Raw genomic sequence first — 12,830 nt, 5'->3', positions numbered from 1 at the left:
AAATATTCCTATGCTTATAGCTGTGTGATGTACGCTCCATAATATTTGTGAAGGGAAGGGTGAAAGCTTCACTCAGGGCTGGACTGCTGAGGCTCAGCACCTGGAGGCTGCAATTGAACTGCCAGAGACCAGGGCTATTAGAGGGGTGTGGCGTGGGGCCATAAAGATCAGGGATGCCTGGAGGCAGTAATTTGAAGCTGAAAGCCACTAATATTTGTTGCTACGCTCAGGAGTGCAGTGCTTGTAATGCTAGGAGATTATTTTGATTGGTGGAGATGGTGCAATATGAAGGTTTAAGATAGTTGTCTGTTGTTTTGCAGGGCTCTGTTTGCTTTCAATTATTAGAATAAAAATTGCTTTCAAACCAACACAATTCTTTTATTAAAAAACAACAACCAGAGGACAGAGTCAAACAAAAAACCACATCAGCACTGAGAGGAATGGGGAGAGGGAAGGTCCCAGGAGGAGGTGGGGTCCTGGGACAGTTAAAGATTTGTGTATGTCAAGGGATCATATTCAACTTTCTCCTTTGGAGTACAGTGCAGCGGGTACTGTACTTCAGCAGTGCCAAACTGCAGAGGGATGGGTGTGGAGTACTGGGGGTCTGCAGTGCTGGACTGTGACAGGGGAAGAGTGGAATGCCGCGGGTACAGACTGGAGCCAGGAGGTTGATAAGAGTGTGTTGGTGCCGTCTGGGGGATGCATGGGAAAGAGTTTTGCGACAGCAGCTGTAGGGAAGGGCAGGCGCGGAGCTGCTTGGTTTGCAGTGCTAGTATTGTCTGGAGCGTGTCTTCTTGATGCCCCATAACCTTTAAGAGCTGCTCCATGGCTTCATTCTTGCCTGCTGCGTTCTTTCAGTCTCTCTTCTTGCTGTCCTGCCACTCCTTCAGTTCCTGTTTTTCGGCTGTGGAGTGCATCATAACGTCACACATCTGAAGAAGTGGGTATTCACCCACGAAAGCTCATGCTGCAAAACGTCTGTTAGTCTATAAGGTGCCACAGGATTCTTTGCTGCTGTCACACAGAAAGTCTTCTTTAGTTTTTCATGACCGCTTTCTAATTCTGTGCAGCAGTTCAGCCAGTGATGACAAAGAGGGAGGCTGGGCTCCCAAGGTCATCTCTGTGAAGCCAAAATGCAACATTTTACAGAAGCAGTATTGTTTGCAACACAGAGAACACTGATTCAGTGATTTAAAACACAGCCTCTGTTCACATACAAGTCACTAACTGGCTGACCCCAGGGAAGCACACATGAGCCACAAGACCCCCAAAATGGTGAGTAGCCGCAGGGGCAGGGTAAATCAGTGTTCCCGGACCCTGCCGTACGCTGGGCACATGGCTCTTGGGGAAAACCAGCACTGGAGGGGGGCTGATAATCATTCCTGTCCCCATGTTTTCCACAGGCTGTGTTCATTATGGAAGATATCTCACTGCTGAGGGTGAGCAGGGAATCAAGGGAGGGCTTTCAAGACTGCGGCTTCCGCCCTGGCCCTTATGCAGCTCACTTGTGTGCAGCAATGCCCCCACCCCCCGTCCCCGTGACGTCAGAGTGGCACGGGAAAGTTACCATTAATGGGGCAAGAAACAAAGCAGCTCTGCCAAAGAACCTGTGGCAGTGGATTGCCCAGTATCTCTGTGAGTTTCCTGGAGATCTGAGGCAGATTCCCGTGAAGTGAGGGAGTCTATCAACAGCCTATTCTGCTGCTCAGACTAGGCATGTAGTGTTACGTGAATCATACAGAGACAAGTCTGCTTTCTGCCCCCGACAACTCACTTCAGCAGTTCCCAAAATCAAATCCACTTACCAGGGCCTCTTCTCCTGTTTGCGCTTCTCCAAGATCCAACAACTGTGACTGGCTAGCCTCCTCTGGGGTAGAAAAGAGCTCCCGGCTGCATGCATCTCTGACCTCCGAGTCATTCTCTGCCTCAGAGTCCCCCTCCACATCCTCATCCAAGATTTCATCCTCTTGCCTTGGTCCACTCTTGACTGGTGTGAGCCACTAAATTATCTACAGTGGAGGTGGGGTCACCACCAAGTAGCGCGTCCAGCTCTTTGTAGAACTGGCAGCTCGTGAGTGCAGCACCAGAGCGGCAGTTTGCCTTCTGCACTTTGTGGAAGGCATTCTGCAGCTCCTTCACTTTGACCCCAAGTGTCGGTCCTGGGGCTGGATTTGTTCAATATCTTCATTAATGATCTGGAGGATGACGTGGACTGCACCCTTAGCAAGTTTGCAGATGACTTTAAACTGGGAGGAGTGGTAGATACGCTGGAGGGTAGGGATAGAATACAGAGGGACCTAGACAAATTAGAGGATTGGGCCAAAAGAAATCTGATGAGGTTCAACAAGTGCCAAGTCCTGCACTTAGGACGGAAGAATCCCATTCACTGCTACAGACTAGGGACCGAATGGCTAGGCAGCAGTTCTGCAGAGAAGGATCTAGGGGTTACAGTGGGCAAGAAGCTGGATATGAGTTGACAGTGTGCCCTTGTTGCCATGTAGGCTAACAGCATTTTGGGCTGTATAAGAAGGGGCATTGCCCGCAGATCGAGGGACGTGATTGCGGAGATAAAGGAAGAGGGAGGCACTCGTCAGGACCCTAATTGGGCCCTGGGTGATCGCTACTTCCCACCACCCAACACAGATGTAATGAGGTTGAGTATTGCCCGTATAAGAAAAATTAAATCTACTGATTATTCCTCAAAAAGGTTTTTAATGACTGTTGACTATAAAGGCAACACAGACAAAATAAGAAAAGCAAGATTAAATACCAGCACTGAATAAGGATTAATATAAATGGCAAGTTATACTGAAGACAAGCACAAGTGCATATAAAGTTATTATTCATTAGCTACTTACTACTATCTTAACACTATAGTATTGATACAACTTGAGATCAATTCTGCTCGAGCAACCAGAGTTCTTTACTCCATAACCTTACCCTACATTCACCCAAAAATACGTTACCCTTCAGTCGGCCGTTTTGCGCACTGGCCAGGTCCAGACAGTCGTGAAGTGCACGTCCCTTCGGTTCAGCAGATGTGGGTCAGGTTTCCCTTATGACCGAAACACACACAGTCTCATGCCTTTGTACTTTTTATCTGATCTGTCGGCCGTGTCTTAAAACAGGCAGACCAATTAGGGTCAGCCAAATCTTTAATGTGGTTAGTGTTGTCGACTTGGCTATATAATTTATGCTTGCGTATCTCCTTGTGTTGCTTTGACCGTATAATTTATGCTTACTTATTTTCTTGTAGCCAATTGTTTTAAATGTGGGTTAGACAAGCTGTGCCCAGGGGTACAACCTACCTCGCTTTATAGGAGTTAGAATGTGTTGTCTGGTTACAGCGCATTTTGACCACAAGTCTTAGTTTATACTTCTGCAAAGCTTTCCCTTTTTACCTCTGCAAAGCGGAAGTTTGAGGCCTAACATTGACAATACCTTTGTTCATTTTAAGCTTGGCAATACTTTTGCTCAGAGATTAATCACAGTGATCATTCCCCTCTATTTGACATTGGTGAGGCCTCATCTGGAGTACTGTGTCCAGTTTTGGGCCCCACACTACTAGAAGGATGTGGAAAAATTGGAAAGAGTCCAGCGGAGGACAACAACAATGATTAGGGGGCTGGAGCACATGACTTATGAGGAGAGGCTGAGAGAACTGGGATTGTTTAGTCTGCGGAAGAGAAGAATGAGGGGGGATTTGATAGCTGCTTTCAACTACCTGAAAGGGAGTTCCAAAGAGAATGGATCTAGACTGTTCTCAGTGGTAGTAGATGACAGAAGAAGGAGTAATGGTCTCAGACTGCAGTGAGGGAGGTTTAGGTTGGATATTAGGAAAAACTTTTTCACTAGGAGGGTGGTGAAACACTGGAATGGGTTACCTAGGGAGGTGGTGGAATCTCCTTCCTTAGAGGTTTTTAAGGTCAGGCTTGACAAAGCCCTGGTTGGGATGATTTAGTTGGGGATTGGTCCTGCTTTGAGCAGGGGGTTGGACTAGATGACCTCCTGAGGTCCCTTCCTACCCTGATATTCTATGACCCTGCACTGCAGTGTGTCCCAGTCACGGCCCCTTTCTGTCTTGGAATGTGAAATCTGTCCATAGGTATAATTCCTACAGCTGGAGCGCAGCTAGGACTGCACAGCCTCCTCTCCCCAAATGTTGATGAGGGCCAGCAGCTCTGCATTGCTCCAAGCGGGGGATTGCCTGGTGTGGCTATCTGGAAAGATGCGCTGAGACCACAGCACGCATCACCGAGCAAACAGGAAGGGGACTTCCAAAATTCCAAAGGAATTTATGAGGCGGGATTAAGGTTGGTCACCTGAGGGCAGGGCAGTAGAGGTCAAAATGATGACCAGAAAGGCAAGAACTGGCATTGTGGGACATCTCCCGGAGGCCAATCGCAGTGCTGTAGTCAACCCGGGTGTCTACACTGGCACTGTGGTGCTGTACCCCTGGCGCAGAAGACTGGATGCTTCTCGTCGGGGTGGTTTTTTTACATCACTGTAACTCTGCAGTTTCTGCACACTATCTGCAGTGTGTACACCTTGGGAGTTACAACACAGAAAGTTGCTTTATTGCACAGAAACTTGCCAGTGTAGACAGGGCCTTAGAGTGCCTTGTGACCTCATACAGCAGTCTCAGAGTAAGTAGGACTATGTCTACACTGGCAGCAAAGAATCCTGTGGCACCTTATAGACTAACAGACGTTTTGCAGCATGAGCTTTCGTGGGTGAATACCCACTTCTTCGGATGCAAGTGGTGGAAATTTCCTGGGGCAGGTATATATAAGCAAGCAAGAAGCAAGCTAGAGATAACGAGGTTAGATCAATCAGGGTGGATGAGGCCCTGTTCTAGCAGTTGAGGTGTGAAAACCAAGGGAGGAGAAACTGGTTCTGTAATTGGCAAGCCATTCACAGTCTTTGTTTAGTCCTGAGCTGATGGTGTCAAATTTGCAGATGAACTGGAGCTCAGCAGTTTCTCTTTGAAGTCTGGTCCTAAAGTTTTTTTGCTGTAGGATGGCCACCTTAAGAGCTGCTATTGTGTGGCCAGGGAGGTTGAAGTGTTCTCCTACGGGTTTTTGTATACTTCAACCTCCCTGGCCACACAATAGCAGATCTTAAGGTGGCCATCCTACAGCAAAAAAACTTTAGGACCAGACTTCAAAGAGAAACTGCTGAGCTCCAGTTCATCTGCAAATTTGACACCATCAGCTCAGGACTAAACAAAGACTGTGAATGGCTTGCCAATTACAGAACCAGTTTCTCCTCCCTTGGTTTTCACACCTCAACTGCTAGAACAGGGCCTCATCCACCCTGATTGATCTAACCTCGTTATCTCTAGCTTGCTTCTTGCTTGCTTATATATACCTGCCCCAGGAAATTTCCACCACTTGCATCCGAAGAAGTGGGTATTCACCCACGAAAGCTCATGCTGCAAAACGTCTGTTAGTCTATAAGGTGCCACAGGATTCTTTGCTGCCTCTACAGAACCAGACTAACACGGCTACCCCTCTGATACTATGTCTACACTGCACTTTTGTTGTTAAAACTTTCATTGGTTAGGGGTGTGAGAAAAACACCCTCCTGACTGACAAAAGTTTTAACCACAAAAAGGGCAGGTGTGGACAGTGCTTTGTTGGTGGGAAAGCTCTCATGCCGATAACTAGCGGCTACACTGCGTCCCTTACAGCAGCAAGGCTTTAGCAGCACAGCTGTGCCACTGTAAGCTGTGCAGTGTAGACATCACCTAGGACAGAGACAGAGCAACACCTCTTATTGTCTCTAACTTAAATTTTTTTTTTTTTTTGCTTAGATCTGATGGCTCTGGTGTCTGGGCTCCTGCATGCTGCTCCAGAGCAGCGCACAACCCTGGAAAAGCTAGTAGAGGATCCTTGGGTGCTGCAGCCTGTGAATTTGGCTAATTATACGTGGGAAGAAGTGTATGTGTCGGCCAGGCCAGGTAAGACATCAGTCTGAAAATGACTCCCCTCCCTTCCCCTCCTCCCCAACTAGGAGTTGTGTGGAGTCAGATCATAACTTGGTGGTTACTCTTGTGATTGTCTCAAATATGGCTGCTGTTGATAGATGGACTAAACACTTGCCAGTGAAATCCTAAATGGTGCAGACTAGGTACAGTCATCTTGTTAGTGGAATCTTGGCTGGCGTGGAGAAGATAGTGTAGTGGGGAAGCTCATATAACTAGAATCATAGCTGGTATTAGTACAGCTCTAATAACTAGGTCATGTCAGTTGTCATTGCTTTAAGCTAGACCTTAGTGCTTGCAGAGATTTGGCTCCTACCTGCTTCCTGACTGCAGTTTAAGGCTTAGTTTCTGGAATCTGTGCCTCTGTGTTTGAGGTACATGTTCATAGGCGCTGATTCCATGGGTGCTCTGGGGCTGGAGCATCCAAGGAAAAAAATAGCGGGTGTTCAGCACCCACCAACCACAGCTGTTTGGCGGTGCCCCAAGCACATGTTTGGTGGCTGGGGGAGAGGCTTGAGGGGAGGGCAGTGAGCGGGCAGGGACCTCAGGGAGGGGACAGAGCAGGGGGTGGAAAGAGGTGGAGTGGGGCTTTGGCTGAAGGGAGGAGTGGGGGCAGGAAGAGGCGGAGCCTTGGGGAGGGATGGACTAGGGGTGGGTATTTAGGGCAGAGCAGGGGTAGAGCTTCCCCAGGGAAAAGAAAAACTCATCACCTATGTACGTGCTGGCTGATTAACAGTGTTTATGACTCATCCCTAAATTCCTGTTCCATCCTTTGTTTTTCTTCTTTCTCAGAAAGCAATAATTTCAGAAATCACTGTATTGAGCACAGCCACAGAGCCAGCCAGCCAGCTCCTTGCTTGCAGAGTGAGCAGAGACTGATCCATGATGCCTATGACAGTGAGCTCACAGATCCCCAATTGGAAGGAACAGCCACTGCTTAGGCCAAGAGATCTTGTTCCAATCTTCAGTGTTGGGACTGACATGCGGAGGACGCATACTGCAGATTTCCCCACCTGCTGGAGAACAGCTCCCTAGTCGTCATCTGGACAGCACTTACTGTCCTCCCAAGAACTAAAAGAAGCTTCCCGTTAAGCACTTCTGTTTTAACAGACAGATTAGCCTTAGGTACTAGAAGACAGGAATTGCTCACCATTGAGAGAAATCTCTCCACTGGTACACTGTTGGCTTCATGCACTTACTGTAACAGAGGCCTGTGATATGAAGGGGTTTGAGAGTGATGTGAAAGAGCCAGTCTTTGACTTCAGGCTGATCCATTCTAGACTCTTAAATGCAGAAGCTTTTCACTTTCTCCAGATGAGCTTTTCTGGATATCCCTAGCAGTGATTGGATCCAAATGTGCCTTTTCTTTCTTACTGTCCTTGAGCCATCAGCACTTCATCTGGACAGGCCCTGTGAGCCTGAGAAGTCTATAGTGTTAATGAAACAGAATCCAGCGGTACACTTACCAGATTTTCCCATGTGAGTTTAGGATTTGTCCTCCTAGTATAAAATTGAGTCCTATTCAGGAGACCACCACACACTCTCATACAGTTTCCAGTCTGGGCCAAACCTCTGCTTATCTGAAACTGCAACACTCCCCTGGTAGCTGTTTGGAAGTAAAATTAGCTCAAGCCAGGAGACTTCAGGGCATGCACTCCTCCCAGGAGCTGGGACTCTGGTTGAAATCCTATTCATGTGAACAAGGCTTCGCACAGTGGTTGCGGATGAGCCTTCCTGCAGCAGTTGTTAGAATGTGGTTTGAAGCAAGCATTCCCTTGCGAATGGGAAGACTACTTTTGCTACTATATCTGTTTCTTAGCTCATTCACATCTAGAATCTGGAGTCCTAATGTTTGCTGATGGAAGCTGAGGATTGAAAGAACCCCAGCTGATCATCATCCTCTATCCCTGTAATGGCAGTGGGAAGCTGAGTCAGCCCATTTTTCAAGGGGCTTGGATTCTGACAGAATTCATATTGAAAGAAACATACAGTGGAAAACCCCAGCATGGTCAGTTGGTTTTGACTTTGTTTCTCTGTTTAATAGCACTTGGTTCTGGAGTATGGGCAAGCTGGTGGTGGTTGTTGTTGAGCGTGCTTTTCTCTAGACAGAAAGACTGAGATGTTGTCAAGCTTGGAAACTGACCTACTTGGTTTGTAGTTCTCTTGTAAACCTTGGTTTAAGGATTTCAGAAATGCAGCTTGGTTTTTCAAGTGATCCTTGCTGCACCACAAAATCGAATCAAGCCTGAATGCTTGTTTACTGCTCTGTAAACAAGGTGGTGGGTGCACGGCTGAAAAGAGATTACATGCATGGCTTTATTTAGGGCAAATTGCACAGGAGTTCAGGGCCTCAATAATATAACTCCCATCAGTTGAGTCTTTTACTGAACTAGACTTTTCCCCTAATTCTGTTTTTAATTTTTCATCTGGGCCAGAACTTCCCCAGAGTGACCTCCCAGATTTTGGCTGGGCGGCAAAATCTCACTCATACCGTCTTCTCCCCATCGCCTAGGAGCTGTCATTCTGTATGGTAGATACAGAGAGAGAGAGAGAGAGTATTTAAAGGACCTGTTTTTAGTGCACTGTGTGTGGAATTGGATGCAAAAGCCCAGAGCAGTAACAGGATTTATACATCTAAATATGTATTTGTTGATGCTGTATTGCAATACATAATTCCAGTGTTATGGGACTGGCTTGATCACTGAACTCTGTATAGCTGCCCTCACTAGTAGATGCTTTGTGTGTGATGCTGCAGGTTTGAACGATTCTGGACAGATGCAACTGAGATGTGCACACAAATGAAAGGGTAACAGAGAGAAACCTCACTGGACCTTGTTCTCCTGTAGCAAAATAACTCTGTTTATACTGACTACTGCTACACCTAAAAGGTTTCTTCAGGAAAATCCTATAGCCAATGTGTGTCTCTAATTCTACTGAGTGGATTACATTTTAAAATGTAAAGTGACGGATTTTTAACACCCTGTTTAGTTTTTGGCAATACAAAGTATATTTTTATTTGCTGTGGTTTTTTATCAAAATTGTGCTGTATCACTGTTTTCTAAAAGTGAACAGAATAAACATTTTAGTTCTTAAAGTATCTCTTTGGCTGTGTCTTTCACTTTTGTTGCTGTGTGAACTGTTGACTTACAATGAAAGGCTTGTTTCCTAAAAAAAGAATTAAAAAATCCTCTTTTTCTCTTTCCTCTTTTTGCCAGATGACTCCACTGGCTCCTCACTTGGAAGCGTTTAGCCCTTAATTTGTAGGGATGCTAGATGTTAAATTTAAGTTTTGGTTTTTTTTCTTCCTTCTAACAGAGAGCCTGATTTTAACCAAAATACAAATGTTGAAACATGCAGAATAAAAATTACTTCCTCTCTCAATTCAACCATAATTCCACTTGGTATCTGTGATGTCATAAACTTAATAGTTCTCTAGTCATTCATAGACTCTGCCGGGAAAAACTCAGTAGGATAGAACTGAATGTCTAGATTTATAATCTTTTTTTTTCAAGACTACCTAAAAGGTTAAAGAAACACAAAGCTCTCAGTCCCAGCTGTTTTCATCTTTGTCATGTGTGACTTTGTTCTGAGCACTCTGAACGGCTCAGAAATCCACAAATAAGAGGGTTAAACTTGTAGCCTGAGCACAACACTGAGGTTGGACTGCCTTTGGTTCAAAATCTCTAATTAGGGAACATTCAAACGTGGCTATGTATATATGGCTACTATGTTTATAGATATTGGTCACACATTAATATTGCTGCATTGATTTCTGATGACCTTCTTAAAAGATGTTATACTCTGGCTCAGACATGCCCTCAGTACTGGCCAGGACAGACTCATGAAGAATTTCTGGCCATGCTTACTTATTGTTTCTTGTAGTTTCCTTTGCAGGTCAAATATAACACAGAGCTGAAAAAACTCTGCAAAGCTCCACTTGATGTTTAATTGCTGCTTGAAAGAGGAAAGGCCAAAAGTTATGGAAAAAGAGTAAGTTGTGCATGAATGAGAAGGGTGCAGTGTGTAGTGTATGTGTAGCCATGTACTATGCAAGGTCATCTGTGAGAATAGTAGAAAAGAGGCTGTGTAGGAGCTGAAAAATGGAAGAGTTAGAACTAAGACCATCTATGGCAGGGGTGGGCAAACTACGGCCTGTGGGCTGGATCAGGGCTTTGGATCCGGCCCGCAGGATTGCCCCCCATGGTGCTGCGGGCCCCGTGCCGCTCTCAAAGCGGCTGGCATCACGTCCCTGCGGCCACCGGGCGGGAGGGCAGAGGGCTCCATGTGTTGTCCTTGTCTCCAGGCACCGCCCCCCGTAGCTCCCATTGGCCAGGAATAGGGAACCGTGGCCAATGGGAGCTTCGGGGGAGGTACCTGGAGGCGCAGCAAGGGCAGCAACACACGGAGTCCTCTGCCCTCCCCTCCCCCAGGGGCTGCAGAACTTCCTGGAGCGGCGCAGGGTGGGGACAGGGGAGGCTTGCAGGGAGCCTGCCCTGGCTCCGGTGTGCGCCGCTGCCACCCCAGAGCCCGAACCCCTCCTGCACCCTGCCCCCCAACTCCCTGCCCAAAGCCCCCTGCCTGCACCTCGCACCCCTCCTGCACCCCCAACTCCCTACCCTAAGCCCCCTTGTATACCCTGCACCCCAACTCCCTGCCCTGAGCCCCATGTCGCACCTGCACCCCTCCAGCACCCCAACCCCCTTCCCTGAGCCCCCTCGTACACTCCGCACCCCTCCTCTGCTCCAATCCCTTGCCCTGAGCCCCTTCCTGCACACTGCACCCCCTCCAACACCCTGCACTCCCTCCCGCACCCCAACCCACTGCCCTGGCCCTGCATACAATTTCCCCACCCAGATGTGGCCCTTGGCCCAAAAGTTTGCCCACCCGGATCTATGGCCGTACCACACTGAATGTCCCTGATCTTGTTTGGTCTCAGAATCCAAGCAGGGTTGGGCCTGGTTAGTACTTGGATGGGAGAGTGCCTAGGAATACTGGATGGGTAGGCTTTTGCCCTCACTTCCATAAACTGCATGCACAGCCGCCTCCAAAGTTGTTTGGATTTTCCCCCCCTCCTCTGATTTCCAATCAGAAGCATCTGCCGACCTGCATACAGAACTGGCAATCACACCTGCTTCCAGATGGCAGTGCCTTGTCGAAGAGAACACGACCATTCCTCTCTTCTGACTTCTGTAGATCAGGGCTAACCAGGAAAGCACTTCATGTTGAACCACTTTTTGCTCCATCTCCCCCAACTGTGGTCCTGAAGTTCCCTCATTCTCTTCTCTGGGATGGTGATAGGGGTTTAGGGAATGGGGTGGGGGTCTGCAGTGTGAATGGTGTGTAGGGAGCAGTGTGTGTGAAGGATGTGTTAATGCTGCTCACTTCATTTCCTCCATAATTAATTGTGTGGTGAACTGTGCACATGAGGGGGCTGCTGCAGTGTGTGTGTATAAACTAGGGTGGGGAGCTGCAAATAGTACTAGTTGTATGTGAGAGGGAAAGCACTGCAGCAATATACAAACAAGTGTGTCTGTGAATTGTAGGAGTGGGAGGGGGGTCTCCACTCTGTGTGGAGGGAGGGGTCTGCCATGTTACCTACCACCTTGGGGCAGTGAAAGTCTCCTTTGCTACTCTTGTATGCAGTGCCCCACACAACACAGCTTTGCTCCTCTTCAGGATTTTGGGCACTACCCCAATGGAAACAATCCATGTGTGGGGATGAACTGGATGTGGTGGGGCTGGGGAGGTGCAGCACGTGTGAGAGAATTGTGGGGGATGAGGATCTGCACTTTGGGGAGGGGGGGAGTTGTGTGTCTAAATTGTGCAAGTGGGGGTCTGCAGTATGAGAATTGTGGGGAGGGAAGGAGTTTGGGTGTGAATTGTGCATGGTGGGAATCTGCAGTGTGTATTTTTGTGTATGTTAATTATGGGTCACTGGAATGACCCACATTGTGTGTGTGAAGTGGGGATAAGGGTGTGCAGTGTGTGTATGAAATTTAAGGAGTGGGGAGATTCAGGTGGGTCTCTAATTTGGGGGGCAATGTGTGTGTGACGTAAGGTACAAAATCAATACAAATAAGTGAGAATTTTGGGAGGTGGGTAGTGTTTGAGGAACGCATTTATGGAGTGAATGGATTGCACAGCATTTATTGTGCATACGAATTGTCAAGGTGGGGCTGGCTCTACAGTATGTTGGGGATGATGGGTCTGCAGTGTGTGTCTGTGCACATTGTGCATGAGAGGGATGTGTTAATTATGGAGAGAGCAGTGTTGATTATGTGTGTATCCTGTATTAAATATAGGGGGTGTGCGCTGGTTTTCCCTACTCCTCTCCCACCTGCTCAGTGTAGCCATGTTGTGCTGAAGGATCTGTCTTGCTTAGCGTTTGTTGCTTTAATTGGTTCTGGCAGGGAACTGGCGTGAAGAACTCAAAGAATAAGATAAGGAGTTGGTGCTGCTGCTGTTGTGAAGCATGTTGTGCATGGCAAGTGAGGTAAGGAATGTGGAGAGTTTGTGGGTAAGGAGAGGACATGTGAATTGTGTTTGTGTGGAGTGAGAGCCTATGCAGTGTGCGCTGTGTGAGCAGCAGCTGGGGTAGTGATGAGGCTGAAAAGGGTCTTACTTGGAGATGTGAATGTCTATGGTCATACCACCCTGACTGCCCCTGGTCTTGGAAGCTAAGTAGGGTCAGGCCCTGATTAGTATCTGGATGGCAGACTTACGTGCTGGGAATACCAGGTGCTGTAAGCTTCTGCTTTTCCTTGCTGTGACAACCTGCACAGGCTCTCCAACCTCTTTTCTAACTGAGTAATGTTATGTATTAAGTGTCTTGCTCTAGTACTAG

At 47.5% G+C, this 12,830-nt stretch overlaps 1 protein-coding gene across 5 annotated transcripts in view; it reads left to right on the top strand.

The window, feature by feature from the left end:
- Nucleotides 1-9,054, top strand: part of PASK (PAS domain containing serine/threonine kinase) — a 48,721-nt gene extending 39,667 nt beyond the window's left edge. For all 5 annotated transcript variants that reach the window (XM_045031450.1, XM_045031449.1, XM_045031451.1 and 2 more), the window contains 2 exons: nucleotides 5,816-5,962; nucleotides 6,779-9,054. In XM_045031450.1, coding sequence (XP_044887385.1) covers nucleotides 5,816-5,962; nucleotides 6,779-6,927 — 296 coding nt within the window. In that variant the 3' untranslated portion in view covers nucleotides 6,928-9,054. The remainder of the gene's footprint in view (nucleotides 1-5,815; nucleotides 5,963-6,778) is intronic.
- The last annotated feature ends 3,776 nt before the right edge of the window (nucleotides 9,055-12,830 follow it).

Source organism: Mauremys mutica, chromosome 9 (genome assembly GCF_020497125.1).
Source record: "Mauremys mutica isolate MM-2020 ecotype Southern chromosome 9, ASM2049712v1, whole genome shotgun sequence".
In the NCBI taxonomy this organism is placed as follows: domain Eukaryota; kingdom Metazoa; phylum Chordata; order Testudines; family Geoemydidae; genus Mauremys; species Mauremys mutica.
Note: the sequence above shows the minus strand (reverse complement) of the source record. Positions and strands in the feature narration are given on the sequence as shown.